General features: G+C 35.2%; 1 protein-coding gene across 1 annotated transcript; it reads left to right on the top strand.

Moving 5' to 3' along the window:
• The first annotated feature begins 15611 nt into the window (after window positions 1–15611).
• LOC121412635 lies at window positions 15612–20965 on the top strand. The gene is made up of 7 exons (XM_041605413.1): window positions 15612–15691; window positions 16167–16219; window positions 16622–16750; window positions 17305–17510; window positions 18040–18120; window positions 19246–19462; window positions 20202–20965. Exons 3-7 carry the CDS (start codon window positions 16723–16725, stop codon window positions 20246–20248), a joined length of 579 nt encoding a protein of 192 aa, XP_041461347.1. The 5' UTR covers window positions 15612–15691; window positions 16167–16219; window positions 16622–16722; the 3' UTR covers window positions 20249–20965.
• The last annotated feature ends 1834 nt before the right edge of the window (window positions 20966–22799 follow it).

The raw sequence follows: 22799 nt of genomic DNA, 5'->3' as shown, positions 1-22799 counted from the left end.
GGCATTTATGACAACAAAATAACAATCAATGTATTAATATTGTTGACACAGATCTGTCAAAGATGAAAAATTAAATGATTTTTAAATTTTTCATTTTGTGTCTTCACATGTGATGTTACTTCTTTAAAATCCTATTTTTTTCTCAGAAAATTGAAAATGGTTTTACCTGTGATTTCATTGTATCAGATATTTTTTTTCATACAGGATGCTATACGAAAAATATTTCTGTCATCATCAACCATTAAGATATGAAATTTATGGAACATAAATTACATAACCAATGGGGTAGATGCCCTCTTATGACGTCAGAAATCAAAACCTTACAAAAAATAATGATTCCCTTGTTCTTTTATGGATTTTTGTCAAAACTTTCACCAACACTTATTTGCTTTTGTTGAATACTATCTTAGCATTGGGCAAACTTCCCATTTAAAGCGTTTGGTCATGTAGTTGCAAATAAAATAAGTGATTTCCAAGGTCTTAATGCATTATTGCCAATGCATAGAAATGTATTTTAATAGATGATTTTGTCGTATCAATGTTTAAAATTATGGATTGTTCTTCTGTATCTTTGAATCGTAAGGATCTGTCCATGGGGATTTGTGCATATTGATAGCTGCATTTGAATCTGAAACTTTTTGTGTGTGTTTAGTTTTTCTCTTTTTTTGCAGCCATTGTACATTATATCTATGCTGAAGTTGTGTATAACAAATCAGATTTATATTTTTGTCTGGTGAGAAAGGATTTCACTTTGCAAATGTTTTTTTTTTTCTTTTGAATGTAGAGGTGGCTTGAGTTTGTGTATTATATGTAGATTATTTCTTTATCATACATGTATTATGAGTACATAATATCATTTTAAAAAAAATTCCAACGATAAACTAAACTTCATTTACATCTCTTCACCTGTTCATTAAAGATGTTTTACAAAAAAGTACAATAAATCTATGTTTGTATAGAAAATTAAAACTCATCAGAAACCTGAGCTTCTAATGTCATGAAAATGTTGCTTATTTTGTTTGAAAAAATTTGAAAGTAGGACTATATTTAGTAATTTGAAGTAGGTGTCTTTGATATTCAACATTCCAAAGCAATGTAATATTCCTTTCCAGACCAAGATTCTTTAATTGGATATTATTTGTACTTGGACTGATCCTGTCACATTTGGTTTTCTTAGGGGATATTGCTAGGAACTTAGAATTCATTATATATATATATATATATATATATATATATATATATATAGTAAACACAGTCACAAGGCTGACTGGAGGTTGATGAACCTCCAGTCAGCCTTGTGACTTTGTTTATTATCCAAAGCTCTTCCTGTGAAGAACATCGAGCACTCTATTCAAGGATAGAATTCCCGAAGTGTATATATATATATATTTCTAAATATAAGTTTTAAATCTTGGAATTAATTGCAAATATGTAATTGATTACCAGATAGCTTGTTGTAACAGACGGTAGGATTTGACGTGCAGTATTTACAAGTGAGCCATCAATTTCCAACTTACCATCATATTTCAAATTGATTGAAATTTTGGTTTTTACAATATTCTCAGTTAATTGCCTACCATATGCCCATTACTGAAGAAGGAAAATTTGTTGCTGTCTTTTCTTACACAAAGTACCATGTAAATTGTTCACCATTTTCATGAAGTTATTCCATTTTGTTTTATTGCACAGAAACATATTTTGAAATAAAAAAATGTAAGTTTAGCTTTTGTTTAAGTGTGTGATGAATCCACATTTTATAATAGTACAATATCAAAGGAATTGATTGAAACCACTTCAAAGTCTCTGAAATGTAGTGAGATTTACCTACACATATGACAGTCTAGTTAAATATAAATATAAGCAAGGAGTTTGAAGCTCTTTGATATAAGAAATCTGTTCTTATTTGCCATAAATTTTAGCCTCTTGCGATACTTCTTGAAACGATGGTCATTCAGTTGTTGTATTTGAATTGCTTATCTGCTTATTTGTCTGCACCTTTCATTCACATTAGCTAACAAAGTTATATGCTTAACCATAATCAACCAATCAACCTGCATGGACAAACACAGCTTTGTTTCATGATTCTTTTTATCATATTTTGGTGTTATCAAAGCGGAGAAGTCAGTTACTCTATAAACTATTATTATGTCACAATACCTTGAACACTCTGAGTGTGATTAATCCATCCATAGCACTTATGCATTATTTTATGTCACATGTGATTATTTGAAAATTTGAAATTGACACCTTGATTTTTTGTTGTTTCATTATTAGACAAAGTATATATTTTATTGTTAGAAGTATATGATATGTAGTCCAGTATATTCATATATTGATATATGTGTTCTATAGTTCATAATTTTGTTGGTCATTATCCCCTGAAATAATGTTGATAAATTGCTCACTGGTCAACTGCCCTCTTTCCAGATGATCCAATCCCATTTTGTTGCAATAAGTTTTGTATAACTGCCACATACATGTAGTCTACATGTATTTACCATTTGTGCTACAGTATATACCAATTTCATCTAATATCCATATGGGGCCCATTTCATAAAACCTATTATATGATAAACAAATTTGCAATATCACTTTTAAGTTACTGAAATCATTTGATTTGATTGGCTGATAGAGAATTTGTTATTATATTAAGTCTTTATGAAATGAATATGGTGAGGTGAACTGTTAATGAACCAAATTATCATTTGATAAAGTGAAAGTAAATAAGGAGATTGAAGCGAAAATAGAACCAACTGGGCATTATACTACATAAAATGTAGACTTAGTGGCCCTTATTCTGAACTCGGGTTTAAATTAAACCCTGGTTTAAAGTTGTGCTTTAACTATGGATAGCCAATGGGGCACAAATTCATAACAATACACATCTGATTTATTAACTCGTATGACACCCAAATTGTCTGGAAATAGTAACTGAAGTATTTTGAAATATATTTCTTCATTATGATAGCAAATGGAAACAAAATAGTAAACATAAGAAATATACAATATAAACAGAGTTTTTGAATTTTTGGCTCCTCATGATTTTAGCACAGAATTAGACCATGGTCTAAGTTAAACCTGACCTCAGAATACGGGCCAGTGTGTATTAGACCGAATTGTCAGTAGACCAAATGATTTTCCCATTTGGAATTTTAGGCTCTGAGAAGAACATTGAGTGAAAAAAAAATCTATTTGACCCTCTTGTAATTCTCTGCTTGAAACATTACTATTACTGTCCGTTTCCCCAAATATAATTCCTTAACTACAGTGCTTAAGGGGCTGTCATGCTAGTCTACAGTGCAAACCCTTCACTTGAGTTAAGTGGTTTGAATGCACACCCGACAAATGGCTTTTAATGTGCTAGTCTTGTGTGGAGACCCACTCGTTGATCAAAGTTTCAATCAGGGTCTTTGCCTGCAGACTGTCTCAGCCAGCGTAAGTTGGTTTACCTATATGACATGACGTGTCATTCAATCCTATTGGTAACATAAAAATCAAAAAATAATTTTGTGTTGTTCAAACAAGGCGATTCTTGATATCATGAAATTGGATATGTATGATAAATGGCTTGCCATGTGTAAGTCAATTTATCCTGGCTAAAAACTCAAGGTCTGACCTCCTCTTTAGATGTAGGTTTGAACGTTTAAATTTTGAATTATGCTCTTTAGCATTTTATCCTGGCTCTTGTATTTGAAGTGAATTGTTGCTATGCATAATTCCTAAGGCATTTATTATTTCAATAAAAAATGAAAATATTCTACAAACCTTGTGACCAACGCTATTTCTTAATCTTGGACTCTACTTGAACACATTTCATTTATTAACACTTATATATTAAACACAATTTCCAATCTAAATATGTCATTGTACTTCACGTGTAATTCATACCACTTTTGAATTTGTAGAAATATATATATTTATGCTGAATATATATAATACTTTATTATGTTTGTGCAGTGTTGTTTCAGTCGGCACTGAAAAAAACTTCTGGCATTCTCTAGTTAATAAATTATGAACAAACACAAGAAGCTTTAATGCATTATTTTTCTTATTTTAATAGTGTGGTGTATGTGCTGTCGATTACGATCCTGGGGGCCATTTCATAAAGCTGTTCGTAAGTTAAGAGCGACTTTAAGAACGACTGGTGATCCTTTCTTACGCGCTAAAGTATTGCCAATGAAGATACCATTTACCACAAGAAAGGATCACCAGTTGTTCGTAAAGTCGCTCTTACCTTACGAATAGGTGGGTGTTTCATAAAGCTGTTCGTAAGATACGAATGACTTTACGCACGACTGGTGATCCTTTCTTGTGCTATGTGATATCCCTATGTAATTGAGATAATGACCTGATAACATGTTCCAGTCGTTCGTAAAGCTGTTTGTAACTTTACGAAAAGCTTTGTGAAACACCCACCTATATTCATTGACATGGACCTTTTGGTGGTGATGAGCATAATTTTCTCAAACACTTTAATTTCCTGGATTTGAAATCGGCTGTGAGCATAGTGACCACCCCAATTTCTGATTTAGTTTTAATGTTAAGGATTGACTTTCAAATCTCTAGATTTAAGTTCAGTCTTTATAAAACTAAATTTCAGCAATCATTTTTCACATCCGATCTGAATTTAATTTTAATCCTTGGAATTTAGAGTGAAGAAAATGAATTCACCTACTAAGTAGTTATGACACTAACTTGCTAACCAAGAGCAAATTAATATACATAAACGAAAGTTAAAATAATTATTGCCATGATATTTCTAGACTACATACAGTAAATTCAATTTCAATTTTTATCCGTCTTTCATCAAGATTTTACAATGTGGTATCAAATCAATCTGAAACGGCAGATACACTGGCTATCCAGGGGGGGGGGAGGGGGGCACAGTCGGACCGTGCCACCCCTTTTGAGAAGCAAAACGTACAACTTGTATCGTGAAAATGCCGTTGAAAAAGAAGTGTGCCCCCCCCCCTTTGAAAGTGAGACCTTTTTTTCTTGCTTGTCAAGTTTTTTTCCTCGAAAAAATGTACCCCCACCCTTTTGGAAAATCCTGGATCCGCCCCTGGGCAGACAGCATTCTCAGACTGATGTAGATGCTTATAATTATGTTAAAAACTGTGCACTCCCTTATGCTGAATATATGATGTTTGTGCAGTGTTGTATCAGTCGGCACTGAAAAAAAAGCTTCTGGCATTCTCTAGTTAATAAATTATGAACAAACAAAAGAAATTTTAATGAATCATTTGTGTTATTTAGTGTGGTGTATGTGCTCTTGTTTACGGTCAGGGGTCCGTTGCAGAATGAGTTGTATTTAAACGCAAGTCAAAAAATCAATCGCAAGTCCCAAATGCGCGCTGTTGATTGGTTGATAATCAAGTTGCGCATGATATTTAGAGTTGATATGGACTCATATTGATATGGACTCATATGTGAGTGAGGTTAGTGGTAAGAACGTGTACCCTTTGGTTCTAATGAGCATAATTGTCTCAAACTCTTTAAATCTTCTCGATTTAAAATATTAATCCAATGTGAGCATGGTGACCAGTCGAATTTGGATTAAGTCTAAATATTAAGGATTAACTTTCAAATCTAGATTTAAATTCAATCTTTGTAAAACTGAATTTCAGCAATCATTTTTCACATCCGATCTGAATTTATTTCAAATCCTTTGAATTTAGAGTGAAGAAAATGAATTCACCTAGTTATGCCACTAACTTGCTAACCAAGAGCAAATTAATATACATAAACGAAAGTTAAGATAATTATTGCCATGACATTTCTTGAATACATACAGTAAATTCAATTTTCATCCGTCTTTCATCAAGATTTTACAATGTGGTATCAAATCAATCTGAAACGGCAGATACACTGGCTACTGGAAGATTATAATTAATTTGATATGGTAAAATACTGCCTGAAAACAAATAATTCTATGTAAAGATTTTGTGAATAATTAAGATTTTTTTTCTGTAAATAGTGTAATTATGTTCACTGAAAATAATCGAAACTTTCTGCAACACTAATAAGTAGAATTAGTATTGAATTTGTTGTACAATATTGAGATTTAGTTAAATTTATTGTTTAAACTATGATAATGACATTATTTGGGGCTAACCTCGATTAGCATCTTGCTATTATGTTAGCTCCAATTACCAAATGATTTGTTTATATGTGATGTACTATTCCTTGTAATTGTACCTGACAGTAATATTTGGTAATAAATTCAATTCAATTAAAAATTCAATTCAATTCAATCCAGGGGGGGAGGGGGGTGTACAGCCGGACCGTGCCAGCCTTTTTGAGAAGCATAACATACAATTTGTATTGTGAAAATGCCGTTGAAAAAGAAGTGTGCCCCCCCCCCCGTTGAAAGTGAGACTCTTTTTCTTGCATGTTAAGTTTTTCCTCGGAAAAAATGCGCCCCCACCCTTTTGGAAAATCTTGGATCCGCCCCTGGGCAGACATATAGCATTCTTAGACAGATGTAGATGCTTATAATTATGTTAAAACTGACTGAATGTGCACTCCACTCGCCAGCAGTTTACAAAAGTGAAAAAAAGCTTAGGCCTAATGCTCTCAGCATTGACAGATGAACCTGACAATGGGGGGAGGGTGGGGGAACGTCTCTAAAAACAAAACAAAATCTCTAAATTATTCATCTGCCTGCTTTGTATTTCTTTCCCACGCTATAAAGTTCGCCCGGTCTATCTTAAAAATGTTAAAGGCCTGGTCACACCGCCCGAGCGTTGTTGGAGCAGCGGTCGTGGAGCGGTAGGGAGAGAGGGTCGAATTTCACTCACAAAAGTGGGGAAAAAATCGAAAACAAAAATCGAACACAAAAATAAACCAATCGGAATCGAAAATTGTGAACGGTAGCGAGCGGTGATGATTTTTTTTCTCTCCGCTCCACGACCGTTCCAACAACGCTCGGACGGTGTGACCAGGCCTTTAAGTCTTGTTCGCACAGGTGCCCACTTGCAACACATTTCTTGTAATAGGTATCGGCATTAATCGATCACATTGATTGATCGTCTGCTCTTCTCAGATTGAAGTAAAGTGGCGGTAAAAATCAACAAAGTATTTTCACAACCACAGCGTCATCGCAATTCAAATTAATTGATGATTATGTAGCCTAAATGTATGATCAGGCGCTATTTTAAGGTGGGAGGGGGCTTTGGGGACTGAAGCCCCCTCCCACCCCCCAAAAAACGACTACGATAAAAAGATATATAATTATGTAGGCCCAATATATGCGTATATTTATTGATTCATACATTTCAAGTTTCTTTCAAAACTGTGATGTAACGAGGATGAATTCGAGCAGGTTGCACTATTCGTGATTTTTAATGACTATTCTGCCATATTTGGTTCGTCAACTTAGCGTACTTTATGGAGAGAATCTCCTCCCTCTCCTAGATTTGAAATAAAAAAGAAGTAATGCGATTGTTTGATTTAGTGAGCTGATTCCGTTAATGCCAGGTATTGTAATAGCTAAAACGATGCTTTAATATTTCCAGCTTCAAAATCTTCCATTACGTAATCATAAGCTGTTCAAAACCCACAGTGACTATTTGCACCCTTACAAGTCCAGGGAGGGACAATCGTTAGCCCATACGCACCGGGAACTCTTTAAAACTCCAAGTTTCCGTACTTACTGCTGGGATCTGGGAATAATATTCAGCGATTTTAACTGAGTGCTGCTATAAGCTATTGCAAATCCTTGCTTCTGATTGGCTATGGGAGCAAAATTAGTAAGTGAAACAAAACTTTTCATGAAATACGCCCCTGTGCCCAACGAGAGAGCGGCCATCAAGGTGAAGAGCGGCTTGTGAAAGAAGGGTGCAGAATCAATACCAATCTTTAAAAACGTCGTTTAAGGATCTCACAATTCATTGTCTAAACGGATCATCCTGTGACCGATAATACGCAAGAGGCGGACTGTACCAGGTCAGAAGAAAAACAAGGGACTCTATAGGACTGGTGCTTGTACTTTCCAATCGGGGGTTTCAAGGAGGTACATTTTGAACGGGAAATTACGTGAATATCTAAAAGAAATTAGGTGATACCAGTTTTCTAGAAATTGAATTCGAAATGTCTTCCGAAAATGACAACAAGTTCTGTATGCTGGTTCTCTTGGTGTGCTGTGCCTTCATCATCGCGACAGTGGGTGTGGTTCTCGGAGCCCTGAGCCTGGCCCAGGTTGGGTTGAACGGAAGGGCAGATTATAACATCTATGCTGGGAGCAGTGGGGGCACGACCGGGGATAGTGGCGTCGACAGCGGCGTTTCATCACCATCCTCTTGTAAGTAAATGCAGCTGTATAGGCCTACCGCCTTGTTACTTGTTGATATACTTTATTAAAGGAAATTATACCAGGATGTGTGTTTGGGGAGGGGTACAGGTACGATGCCACGGAGGGGGGGGGGAGCACGACTCCTAATTTTGAGCGATAAAAAGAGAAGGGGGATCAAGAATCTTGAAAAAGACAAAAATTAAAAAGATATGACTTTGTTCTCTTATTACACCTTTGCCTCCATTTTTTATACAATTAAAGGTGCCGCCCCTGGCACTAGATCTAAATGATTTTAGAAGACTACATAATGCCTTGTCGCAATAAAGGTTTGATGATGAAGATTTTTTTTTCCATCAAAGATGTCATTCTAGAAATTACTTTGTATTGCCATGCTATATAGATATCAGTATCGAACTTTTTATACGATTTACAATAATTTGTTCCTATATCACCGACCCCCCCAAAAAGTGCACATTTTCATTTTTTTTCAATTTGCTGTTTGTTTGTTCCCTCTGTTATAACGCCATCGAATATAATTTGATGTCTATTTACAGTTCACCAAAACTATTTCAAACATTATTCGATTTTGTATAGGCAAGGGAATAGTACGAGGCTATTTCTAAAATGCACGAAACATAATTTCCGTTTTAAGGTATAGAGAGTTTCCACTTAACGACGGATTCAAGAATGTCGAAAATGTATTTTCAAATGCCTTTCATGGAAACAAACAACCAAGAAGTCTTTGTCGAAAATGATTGGGCAATCAAAAGCAGTTTCGTCCAGGACTCTGGAAAAAAAAATGATATAGAATTTGCAAGTTTTTGTCAGCTACGAAACTTAAGACGAAATTGTTCTTGTTTATCAATTATCGACTTTCACCTCTCAGCTGTTCTTTGTAATTTTGACAGCATTTGACAAAAAAACTTTCAGGACTTTGTTCTTGAATCCGCCGTGCGCTGAGGTGCAAAACTCCCTCTAGCTTCGTGCAACAGTAGAAGTTATACAAGGAAGACGTTTTCGGTTATTGTCCAAATTAACGCGGAAACGGCAAAAACGAAGAATGGATGAAATGAAAAGAAAAGATTACTGGATTAGAGGATGTAAAGGTATTATAGGATTATGCGATTGATTTGTTCGACTGTTTATTGTCCAATACCATACCCAGGCAACCTTATCGGTTTCTTATTGAGAAGAAAAAAAATGAAACAACCATGGGATAACGCATTTTGAGAAACTTAGGAATCTAGGTCTAAGGCAGTCTGACGCCAAGAAAGTGCATACCTCTAATTCGCTTTATAATTTTGATAAAGAATGAATTGGTTATAAATACTGAATTTACTGAACGAAATATTGTGATTTAGTTTAAATTATTGTTTAAAATTTGAATTTTCTCATTTGGGGCTAACCTCGATTAGCATTTGGCTGTTGCGCTATAGCCCCAAATATCTGGGGTTTTTTCATGTTATGCAGGGGCCGAGGAATCAGGAAAGGGGATGGGGCTTCAGCCCCGCTTTTTTCAAAACTGTATACAAAAACGTAAAACTTAACATCTCATTTTGATATTTTTCATGACCAACCCCCTCTCACATACACATTGCAAAAACTCTGGTGTTGATTTAACACCAGCCTGGAATCTATATTGTCCTCATCAGAGAAGTTTTAAACAACACCAGTTTGGTGTTTGTATAACACCAGATAGGTGTTTATACAACACCAATTAGTATTAAACCAGCATCGGTTTGATTCCAACCTGGCGTTGTTTTACACTCCTCTGGTGTGGACATAAATACATGTAGATTCCGTTCTGGTGTTAAATCAACACCGGAGTTTTTGCAGTGCACTTTCGGCCCATCCCCGTTCCGCGCCCCCTTTATGCAATGTTAAGTGTAAATTTATTTTACATTGAAATTTGGTAATTAATTCAATTCAAACCAGAAAATGAGCATAGATAAAGAGTATTAACATTTTGTTCGGCAAAATTAAATATATTTGAGTTTTATTGGTTTAAAGTAATTCTAGTTCTGCCGATCGATCAACATGTTACATGCAAAAATGACATTCCTTTGTAAAGCATTATTATATAAAACTTTAAGCCTGCAAACAACGCATTGACCTGCCTTTTTCTTTTCTTGTCGAGAACCAGTACCAGTCGGGGACGTGTATTGATCAAAGGAACTCAATAAAAGCTTAAATCGATCTCCTTTCTCTATTGATAATAGTTTAAAGGGATTTAGGTATTGATTTTTATTAATTGCACCCCGCCCAAAGAGTTCTCACACATTGACAGAAAGTGGCAAAAGGAAGTGTGTTTTGTTCTTGTTTTTCTATTGATCTGCTACTTGCTACTTTCGTTGGAAGTGAAGAGAGAACACTCTTCAAAGTTGATGCCACACAGAAATAAACATCCAGACAAATACATCGCAAGGAGAGAGGGAGTGGAGAAGGGCAAATGACCCCCCTCTAGCCTCAGTAAAAATAAAAAGTTAAATCAATATTTGAAAAGTTGAAGGGGTTAGAACCTTTTTTTTCAAATGATATATCCAATCCTGCATTAAGTTGATTCCAACATTTTAAGTGGTAAATAAATCATTTAGAAAAGTTTGTCACTCCTTCAACGATTTTAACATTTATATTTTTAGAGTTATTATATTTTTAGAGTAACTCTTTTTGCCATTGCCTCTTCGTGGACAGTTTAAGACTGATGTGAACTTTTATCAAGGCCACTTTTATTGATAGTAGGCCTATACTACTGACAGTAGGGGTGGGCAAATAAAACCTTTTTTGGGAAATTCAATTTAAAACGAGTGGATTCTGTTGCCATTTTGGCTGCTGAACACAAATCTAATAAGTATTTTTGTTTTAGAATACGTCTGATATTGGTTCCGAGCGATTTTTCAAAATGGCCGCCGAATTCCTCAAAAATCAGTGTTTTCACTTGTAAATCCTTAAATATCTGTACAAATAAGGGTTGCAACATATCTTACTATATGTTTTCATGGTCACTGAGCACAAAAATACATGAATCAGATAAGTTGGGTCATTCAAAATGACGTTTTTGGGTGAAAATCAGCATTTTTTGGTCATTTTTTGGTAAAAATTGTCCTCAAATCACATTTTTTGTACATCAATCCTTAATTATTCATTCATCTGTAACTTGTTGCATGTCTAGCTCTATGTTTTCATGGTCACTAAGCACAAAAATGCATGAATCAGATAAGTTGGGTCATTCAAAATGATGTTTTTAGGTGAAAACAGCATATTTGGGCCATTTTTGTTATGAATTGCCCTCAAATCATAATTTTTTGACATAAAGCAGTAACTATTCATTTATCTGTAGTTTGTTACATATCTAAATATATGTTTTCATGGCCACTGAAGCCAACAATCAATAAATTAAATCTGTTCCAACATTTGTAAAGTTTTTTTGGGGGGTGAAATCAGCTTTTTTTTTATCATGTGGTGATAAATGATCACAAATCACTATTGCATTCATAAAAAAAAAACAATATTAATGCATCTGTACCTATACTAATTACTATAGTATGAACTGATGTGTTCATGCTATTTATTTGAAAAATAGATGATTCATGTATGATGATATAATTTCATTTTCTTTCTAGAGAAAAATCCCAGAAATTGTCAGGCAAGGGGGGTGTATACATGTATGTGGCTTTGAAATATTTTTGATGTACAATGTACATAACGTAATAGAACAAGTCTCGAACTATGCCTCCTATAGTGCATGTTTTCATGATCAGCACTAGATTAAAGAAAATGAAATTTAAAGCAGGAGGCTATATGAATTTCTTGTTAGATATCAATGTTTCCCTTTGAGGATTTATATATTTCTGTTTTAGATTTGGGGTAATGCTTGGCTTGGTGAAATTTTTGCTAGATATCACCTTGACTTTAGTCAGAATTATAGATGTTAAAATGTACTTATTGCATCTGTTACCAATATGCAGTGATTTACAAGACCATCTCAACACTAGTAAAACTGGAACATAATTTTGACTAATACGATTGCCTACAAGTACTCTGTGTCAAAGTTTGGGAAAACGAAAATATTTTGACAAATGAAAATTGTTTACATGAAACTGTAGAGTCTGAGCACAGAGTGTACTAATGTGTGTACGTGTATAATGAATTAATATATGAACTTTTTAATTCAGCAGCAGAGCATCCATTTTTTAGTCTTTTGGTATTCTTAGTGCATTTCTTATCAAAACTTTCAATTTCTCCACAGAACATTTTTCCATCTTGTATGTCATCTGATCCTTTCACACACCTATTTGACGAATGTCTGGAGTTACTGTGAGACAAAGATAGCCAACTTAATTCTGAAGCCATTTTCACTGAGATTTGCTAACATATCTAAGTTGTTAAGAGTCAGTGGGCCATTATGGTCTTTACATCTTTCCAAGATTGTTAGAGTTTTACAAGCTTTTTTCTTTAACTCCTCATTCTTATGCAGTGCAAATTTCTGTGCAGATACAACAGTTGCATTAAAGTGTGCTTCGAGCTTCTATACTGTGTTCACCTCTTCAGAACAGCGAGCCCACTTCCACCTTTCCTTCCTTTCTTCTATACTCTTACTTTCAAATTCAGGGTGTACCAGAAGACCACCAGATGCCAGCAGATTTTTTTTTCTGGACAGGAGAACTTCCATCAGTAACTTTGAATCTGTGCACTAGCTTTGAAAATTCAGTTCACATTCTAAGTTGGTAAAAGGAGCATAAATCATGCCATCAACATCCGATAAAGTAATCTGTCCTGGACATCTGGCTCTTCACTGTACTAATAACTTCTTCAATCACATCAGCAACTAGCCTATCTCTTCCCGATCCTGTTTCTTTTCTCTTTGTCCACCATAATTTTGTCTTACCCATTTAGTTTTTCCTCAAGGAATCACCTGCCACGTTCTATCCCCAACATTTTGCTCACCCATCTTGTTGATGCCCAGCAGTTCTTTCATCAGGAAGATGTTAAGATAACCTGTCATTGTGTAAATTTCTCAACAGCATGTGAACCACTCATTCTGAATGAATGTAGCCACTGCAAGAACAAGTTTGTAGTTGTTGGTGTCCACATCTGCATTGAAGAAAGCTTGGATGAATTCTCGTCATGACAGGTACTCCTTAGCAAGTTCTGCAATTCTACCGAATTTATTGGCTACAAATCCTTTGAATCCTTGGCACTGAATATTGTTATTTTCCATCCAAGAGGGACACTTATTGCTGATTATGGCTAGGAGACAATAACTAGGAGATTGCGATTAACCCTAGTATGGATTGAAAATCCTGGAGATACAAATATCCCCTCACCTGCTGATACCTCCAGTAACTGGTGGATGCAAATCTTCTGTTCTGTTATGTTTCTGCACATCTATTGCATGATCTATACGCAAAATTATATGAGCGCAGCATTTTAGGATTTTAGTAAGGTCTACTCCAAGAGCCTGAAGAAGGACTTCTGTCAGCAACTCGATCTGTCATCCAGAAGTCTATTTCTGATTTCAATTCATCAGCTGTGGAGTTGGCAAGAATGGCTATTAAGCACCTGAACCCATAAGCTTTGATCAGCCCCATCTTGACCACTATGCATCAAATTTCCCACATAACCTGTGGTCAGGGATGTCCTTTTACCTGAATGTCCAGTTATGGTGATGTGGTCTGCTTTCATGTTATTCATATCAACTGTATGCCTATGTATTTTCAACATTGATTCATTAAAGCAGCTGGTCTGCAGATTATTAAATCTTTGATTTCGTTTTGTTTTGTTCATAACTACATGTATGATAATGATTTTTAATAAACATATGAAATTCACTATTTGCATTTATTTTTGCTTACAATGTTGATCTTACCATTTATCACCATGCCTGTACCTCAATAAGTATGCATATATTTCAACTCAGTACCCTAAAAAATAAAGAGACATGTCGCACACCCCTTTTATGATGTTTAATGTACAAATATGGCCAAAAGGTCATTTTCCCGCCATTTTTCAAAGAATGGCGGGAAACCAACTTCATCTCACCGAGCCTATACATCTAATGTCCTTTATGTATGTGCAGATATTTGAACTCAGCACCCTCAAACACATAAGACATATCACACACCAATTTTATGCTACTCAATGTAAAAAAACATGGAAAAATGCCATTTTCCCGCCATTTTTCAAGAAATGGAGGGAAAATGGCAATTTTTTACCATGGCTATACATCCAATGATTTACATATTGAGATAATTGAACTCAGCACCCTCAAAAACAAAGAGAGAGACAAATACACACCCGTTATATGCCGTTATATATAAAAATAGGGCAAAAAGGGCAATTTTCCCGCCATTTTTCAAAAAAATGGCTGGAACCAATATCAAACCTCATTGGAGGTCAAAATGGTTGGCGGATTTGTGTTCAGCAGCAAAAATGGCAATAGAATTCACCCGTTTGAAAAAAAGTTGTCATTTGCCCACCCCTACTGACAGAGTGATACGACATAATAAGGATGGGCTGAATGATAATTTGCATTGAGTACTCTGCATGCAAGGTGGATGTGGTATATGCATATATTACTATATCTGTTGATTGGACCCTTTTAACGTACGACATTGATTGGTATTATAAATGTATGGAAATAATTACTTTCTGTTTTGTTGGAAATAAATTCTGAATTTGGAATTTTCAAAAAGTCAATTCAGTGATGCTAGGGGCTTAAAGATATTTTGTAGGATAACGCAGAAAAAAAATAATTTTATGTCACATTTGCATAAAAATACATTTCTTATTACGATAGTAAGATAGGAATAAAATACATGAGATTACAGATGACTATAGAGAATAATACAGGAATAACAAAGGCAAATCCAAGACGGTTTCAAACAGAAAAACAATTAACAACATATTGGACTATCCTAGGGGAACACAATAAGCAAAATGAAACGGCCTAATAAAAACAAATTAATGAGTTTCGTTTAAAAGATCGAGTTTAGTGAATGGTAAGATTGAAGATAATTAGGGTAACCAGATTGGGTCAACATATTCGATTGTAGTTTGTGAATTTGGCAAAATAGTTATTCAGTCTGGAAAGTTTGTAATAATACAAATGGAATTCTTTATATATCCCTGAATATTTTAACTATTGTAGCCTAGATTATTGAAGGGTAAAGAAAAAAATGTGCAAGAATGATCAGTCATCATCCAGAAGTCTTATACCGGAATTGCAGGTGTTTTACACAATAAGGTCCACTGTCATCGAGTTCCATTATTTCAAGATAGTATATTTTCTTTCGATAGTATGACTTAGTATTTTAATCGTATTCTCATATTCACTATAGCCTCTGACGATAAAGTTTGGCTCTTTGCTATCGGGGACTATGACAACAGATTGGAATACTTGTAAGTAACTTTTCAGGTTTTGTGTTTGTTTCTACACTTATATTAACTAAACTAAGTAATATACATTTTTGACCTAGATTACCCTACCAAAGGCATGACCATATTTATAGCGCTTACCACTTACAAGAAGTCAATTAGCACTCTTACGCTTTTTACCGTGTGATTCTTTGAGCTCTTGTTCTATTTTCCCTTTTTTGTGATATGTTGGAATTTCAATATTTTGTATATGTATCTAATGTAAATGGAAAACTTCTGATGAGGTTACATAAGTACTCTGCAATAATGCATCAGTCACTGTGGTTTTGCAAAGCAGGTGTACTAATCGTTTCTGCGTTTTAACGATTAATAAATTCCTGTTCTATGAAAAGCACACACACACGACTTTGATAATTTATTTATACATTCATTTTGGTTTTGATTTAATTCATATGTATTAAGCTTATTGATTACGTACTCTTCTTTATCGTCATTCAAGGGATCCTGTGTCAAACCAGTTGAAAGGTTACAACGCAGACATTATCGATGCAGGTATGGGGATATATCAATTCATTATTTGTTTTATTTTATTCTACATACAATGTTGAGCTTGGATTCAGTAGAGTATATGAAACGATTACGATAAGTATCACAGGCCTGTTTTAAAGTGTGTAATAAAAGCACAGCACGGCATGCACTTTAAACCCTAAACGATTTGTTTTTTATTCTGAACTAGGTTTTAAAAACAACCATTTCCTCTTTTCTGTTCTTTAATCGATTATAATGAGGTAATATAAATATTTATCTGCAATAAAACTCATGAAGAAAAATGTATCATGCACCAATATTTGTTATGCATATAATATTTACAATCTACAAATCTACATTACACTGATAAAATCATAAAGGAGATGTACAATAATATCTGTTATAAATTTTCTCCCCTTTTTACAGTTTGTGATATCGCAAATAAGAATTGTGAATTGGTCTGGGATGTGTACAGCAACTGTTGGGAGAGCCCTGCTAATGAGAGAGCCAGAGGGGGAGTTGGTTTGATGGCAAACTGGTACACCGCCTGCACAGGTATGATGTCATAATTGAAGTCATTTATAAAATTTTATCAAAATGATCACCAATGAATGTCGATCTATTGTAATGATTTCATTGTATTGCATAAATGTTATAAAAATATTCTTCTGAAAAATAAACAGGATTATGCCTGTGTAAATCTAATATTGCTCCCGTAATTTAAGAAAGAAGAACAATAATGACCTAAAATAATAACTAATATCCCCAGTCTAATGATACAGTATGAGAGAATTGCGATTAAACCTTAAAAAAATCTTTTCATACTGTAAATTTATTGATGATTTATTTGCCACGAATCAGTAGCAGTGACGATATAATGCATGCAGCAAGCTTTGTTCATGACGTATATAATCATTGAAGAGTAACCTTTTTTTTTGGTGGTGGGCGGGGGGGGGGGGGCTCATGTCATGTTATGTTTTTTCGATATATTATTTAGAACATTTTAAATGTAGGCCCTTATTTGTTAGCAAGACCTTATCAATCTTAATTTGTTTGCGTATCAACGATCTGCCAGTGTCTTTTAACAATTATCTCATTCATAATTTCAGGATGGATACAAACTTATGAACGTCTCCTCACCTTCGGTTTCACACGACCCTTTTCACAGAAGGGAAAGGTCGCCCTCTATGCCGCGAGTGGAAGCAGTCAGGATTACTCCGATCTCTCGGGGCTCAGAGTTGGTTTTCTAGCAACGTGGTTTTCTGACGCCCCTTGCCTAGCTCGCTACACGACTGATCCGTCTTATCCAATTGCGGTATGATTACAATGATTACGCTCATATAATATGATATATCGGGAATTTCACACTTCTGTCTCAGAACCCCCCCCCCCCCCTCCTTCATGTTCACCGTGCCGTCACTCCCTTTGCCAATCTTTATTTTTCATCATGTCGACCTTTCATCGGCGCGTAAATTTAACGCTTCTAATTCTTCACATTCTCCTCCTCCACTAAAACACTTGGTTGGTTTATCCAGTCCCGTCCATAATAATCCCTTTTCTCTATATTGAAATAATGAATTGGTTTAGCATCACCGTATCAAGAGGCATATTCTTCAAGACGGCGTTACATAAAAACTTACCCACACTCCATCTAGAATAAGTGTATATTAATCATTGTAGATCTATATCAGTTGTGTATTTAAAAAAAACGAACCTTAATTTTGATAAATTATTAAGTTGCTATATGTGTATTATTGTACAACATCTTAAAGTGATTCATTAATGTAACGATTTATTTTTCTATTTTTGAATAAATCTTATTTATTTGCAAACTTGTTTTCTAGGGTGCTGATTTACCATCGGATAGTCAAAAGATCACGTACGATACCGCTGAAGATCTCATTGCTGCCGTGCAGAATGGGGATGTAAGTTAATCATTCATTATAACCTCTGTTTCTTTCTTTTTGTATTGGGTAAATTCGTTTCATTTCTAAACTTTGAGAAAAATGCAATACAGGTCACATAAGCACTTTTCCAGTCGAAAATTTTCTGACAAGCACACAAATAAAAGGTCATGAAATTCAGTATAGGAGCATGGGGGGGGGGTGGCACACTGTTTCCCTCTCCACATCAGATAGGCTGCAGTGTATATTATATAATATCATTATTGTATTTATTTTTCTGTGAATATTTTTTGGATTGTGATGGAGACTCATGGATATGATATTGTAACCTGGGGGCGTTTCATCAATATTTTCGTCCGACAAGTTGTCAGATCTGACAACTTTCCTGGATTCTAATTGGCTGAGAAGCACTGTAACTATAGTAACTGTCGGATAAAACAGGACTTGTCGGATAAACCGTCCGACAAGTCCTTTCATGAAACGCTCCCCAGGTTAAGATAAGACGTCAATACTGGGGCCCGTTTCATACACACTTTGTTATAAAAACAAATGCACAATTTATGTTACAAATGATTATCAGCCAGTCGGATCGAAAGATTTCAGTAGCTTTTAACTGATATTGTAAATTTGTTGTTATAAACAAGTTTTATTAAACGGACTCCAGCTCATCAGCAGTAGATGTAAAAATACTGTAATACTAGATTTCATGGAAGACGAGAAAATTTAGATTGCGTTTGCTGATTTCATTTGGATATTCATTTTGAAAACTGATTTATTGTCAAAACTAGCAACATTAATGGACTAACCGAGCAAAAGGTATTGCCATTCACGGCGTCTGCATTGTGGAGCTGTATGCCTTGATGGTGTTCATTATTTTGTTTGTTTGGTTTTTTTTGGTGATAGATTGCATTTTCGAATGTCGCACCATTCGATGGAACAATTTGTGCTTTGTTATCTGAAGTATCTGAAGTTTTTCTCCGCCCCCAATAAAACATGAAATGAATGATTGATTATACAAAATGGTTCAACAAGTTCAAGGAGGTGCTATTCAAAATTCCGAATAATGTTTTCCACTTTTGTTCTAAGCAGTGATGCAATTAGTAAAAAAATCAATATGGAAATGTATCTGTCTTGATTTATTTCAAGGTGGATGTTGCTTTCAGTGTCCGCCGGCCCCAACTCGACGATGCCCTGGAAACTATTTCTCCCGCGGATTTCCCAAATAACTGTGAAGCGGCCGGTGGAAGCATGATGACTTCGAAGTCGAACCAGGAATTCATCCGCTGGTGGGACGACGCTCTCAGTAGACTCGTTGGGACCAGCCGTTACGACACGATTTGTCAAAATATCGTTAACGAGCACGGTAAAGTCTTTGATCACCCCACCTCCTTCCAATAGTCCAAGCAGCAGTAAATGAATATAATAAAACAAGATATAAAAGTGTGTTGATTGTGATGAGAATTGAGAAATGAGCTGAGCTGCAAGTCTAAACTTTAAGGACAAAAGTCAATACCGATCTGTGGGCCTTCTTTTTATGTTGCATAATCAGGAGGTAGGCTAAATTTGATGCTAAAAAATGTTGATTAGCATGTCGATTAATATTACATTAAGTTGAAGGAGGGTAAATTAGTATTATTTACCTTCGACATTCGATTTTAAATTGTCAAAGTAAACTTAGCACTGTTGGTGATTCGAGCAGTGAACTTATTGTTTCGCGGGAGGGGGGGGGTGATCTTTAAACCTTCCTACTTGATGTCACATTTTTTTGCCCTTGGATCCTACTGAAGATCAGGGACATGTTGCAGAAAAAATTGCGATCAAACGTAACCCTAACAATCAAACACAACTCGATATTCAACCTATCAAATGCACGTATTAGGGACTTGCGCTTTAGGTTAAGGCTAAATCAAATTCTTTCTGCAAACGGGCCTCTGAATAGGCTTTCACAGATGGGCAAAACATGGAATAAGGGACACCCTTAACGGTTTCAAACACTCTCTTTCTTTACTTTAAGAAAAATAAATCACCCGCGGATGGGGATGGGGTTCTTATCGAATACAATGACCTTATTATCATTACTTTATTTTCTTCTCACCTTTCAGGAGACATTCCCGGTTCTACTGCCACAGACATCTGTATTGGTTACTAAATAAGCAATCATCTCGTACACCATGATCGAGCAAGTGACATTCCAGAGGTCCTCCTTACATAGCAACAACATAATATTTATTTTTTTCAAATACATTTTGATGATGTCATTTAGAAGAGATCGGTGTTGAACATGCCAATGTCAAGAAGCCAAGATTTTGGGCTCGTGGAATCGCCTTGATTGAAAAACGGAAATAGTTCGATATTAACATGAATAAGGTAAAAGAGGTTAAAAAAATGGAACACAATGGTCGGCCTAAATTGGCCCAGTTTTGGAATTCAACGGAAATTTATATTGCTCCTCCACCCATCCCAGCCCTGTCAATTTTCCAAAAAGCAGTAGAGAAAATCGTAATACCAAGTCTTTTATAATTATGCCAGATTTGTTTTGAAATTAATCAATTATTCAAATTCATTTGTATTGACCCTCTACTCGCTCTGTTCGCACGCTCGCCATTTTTCCAATGCATTATCATAATTATGCTCGATATTCTCAGTTTTGATCCATCACCTGAATTGTAGTTTCAGATGCATTATGATGATGTTCATGTATTTTTAAATGTAAATTTTTGAAAATTTTAATTACATATTTTTTTAAGTATACAATCAGTAGATCGCAAATACTTGAGTAGAAAGAGATTTTTGTTATGAGCAAAAATGTGAATTTAGTAGGTTTAAAGATAAAGTGCATGGCGTGGTATGAAGTCAATGGTTCTGTTTAAATGTGTATAGTTCTTTTAACAGTGTATACATCCGCAACGTGGTATCAGTAAAAACTCGTGCTATTGTTGATCATTTTGATTAGCAGTGACATTAATGATGCTATTTTTATACAACTTATACAATAGATATACTTTTTGGAACTTGATATTTAATGATTAAATCGTAGCAGTGAAAGGGTATAAAAAAGGAGTAGTGAGAGAAAGAGGGGTGGGTGGAGGGCTGGGGTGCATGGGATATATGAGGAAGGAGGAGGGAGGGAGGAGGGGAGGGAAGGAGGGGAGGGGAGGGAGGACCATCTTCAGTGTTTTCATGGTGATTCATAAAATCCCATGCAAGGCAAGAATATCTTTAAATATTAGAATCAGATAACTACAGCAGGTTACATACCTCATAACTGGACTTTTCACTCTTAATAATTCAAATGGACCATCCAGACCGGCACAATTTATTTTCCTTGAACCTATCTTCATGAACTTTCTCTTCTTCTTTCTCTCTCGTCTCCTCTCTCTGTCCCGCTCTTAATCTCCCTTTCATCTCACTCCCACAGGACTCTTTCTCTGCATCCCTCCCATCCTCACTGTAAAAACTGTGGTGTTAAAACTGACACCAATTGGTGTTAATAGAGGACCACACCCTGAGGTGTCAAAATTACACCCTAAAGATTGAACATAACACCAAAGAGTGTAAATGTAACAGCCAAAGGTGCTGTAATAACACCTTTAGGTGTAAAACTAACACCACCAATTTAACACCGGTCCTCTTTGTACACCGGTTAACACCACAGTTTTTGCTGTGTACCCTTCCTTCTTCATCACCCCATTTTCTTCTCCACTTTTATCTAAATACCCCCCCCCCCCCTTTCATTCTCCTTTTCATCGCAACAACCACTTGCTCAGACAAGAATGAAAGCTCGGTAATCCAAGGAGTTTTCGTCTTCATAAATCAGTTTTCAAGATTTTATCATACACTTACGAATTTTCATACATTTTATTCTTCATGAATAAGTTTTGAGAACATTCTTATCATATTGCATGTTATACATAAACATACGATTTGACAAAACAGAAGAGTCAACATCAGACTGAATGATTATGCATGAATGTCGCGGCATACCTATTACGATAATGGTTTGAAGATGGGTAAAGCAATATGGACTATAAACATGTAAAAAGCATAAGGAATAATGAAACCTCTTTTGATCATGAAGTAAAACTGTTGCTCTCTATAAGTCCACTTTTCATTATCACCGTTATACGAGTTAGATTGTGCAATCGTATCTTTATATGTACGGAAAGGTCTGAATTATTTGTTTCTCTGAATAAAGTCTCTAACATTGCTATCAATAATAACCATATATAATTTCAAGAAAAATTTCATACATATAGAAACGATTGCACGTCCTGGAGCTAGATTCTGGTTACAAGAAGGGCAATTTGCGTAAGTATATAGTGTAGTAAAAAAAGTATCCTCTATATAGAAAATTTTAGGTTCCTCTGAATACATTGGGGTTGAGAAGGGGGACGGGCATATTGAATAGATTCACGACCAAGAAAAAATCAGGAGAAAAGAAAAAAAGGAAAGGAAAGAATTTTTTTTTTCTGAAAAGTATTATGTAAAATTCTATCACAAACTTAGATTTTTGTACTAAAAGGGTCAATTTTTTGCTCTTTCGCTTCGCTCGCTTGCAATTGCAACGCGAAGTCTGGTATCCCTAAAAAAATGGCTCATCATGCTATCATCATGACCATGTGAACATAATCGGTTTAAAACGAAATTAATGGTTTTTTTCTAATACCAACAGTCTATAAGAAACTAAAAATTAAAATTTT

Source organism: Lytechinus variegatus, chromosome 4, assembly GCF_018143015.1.
Source record: "Lytechinus variegatus isolate NC3 chromosome 4, Lvar_3.0, whole genome shotgun sequence".
Lineage (NCBI taxonomy): Eukaryota > Metazoa > Echinodermata > Echinoidea > Temnopleuroida > Toxopneustidae > Lytechinus > Lytechinus variegatus.
Note: the sequence above shows the minus strand (reverse complement) of the source record. Positions and strands in the feature narration are given on the sequence as shown.

Excerpts from the sequence above, each read along its gene's own strand:
- LOC121412635 (XM_041605413.1), top strand. The coding sequence starts at position 16,723 with ATGGCAAACTGGTACACCGCCTGCACAG. Across the intron at positions 17,511-18,039 it reads ATCCGTCTTATCCAATTGCG|GGTGCTGATTTACCATCGGA; the intron begins GTATGATTACAA and ends CTTGTTTTCTAG. Across the intron at positions 19,463-20,201 it reads AAATATCGTTAACGAGCACG|GAGACATTCCCGGTTCTACT; the intron begins GTAAAGTCTTTG and ends CTCACCTTTCAG.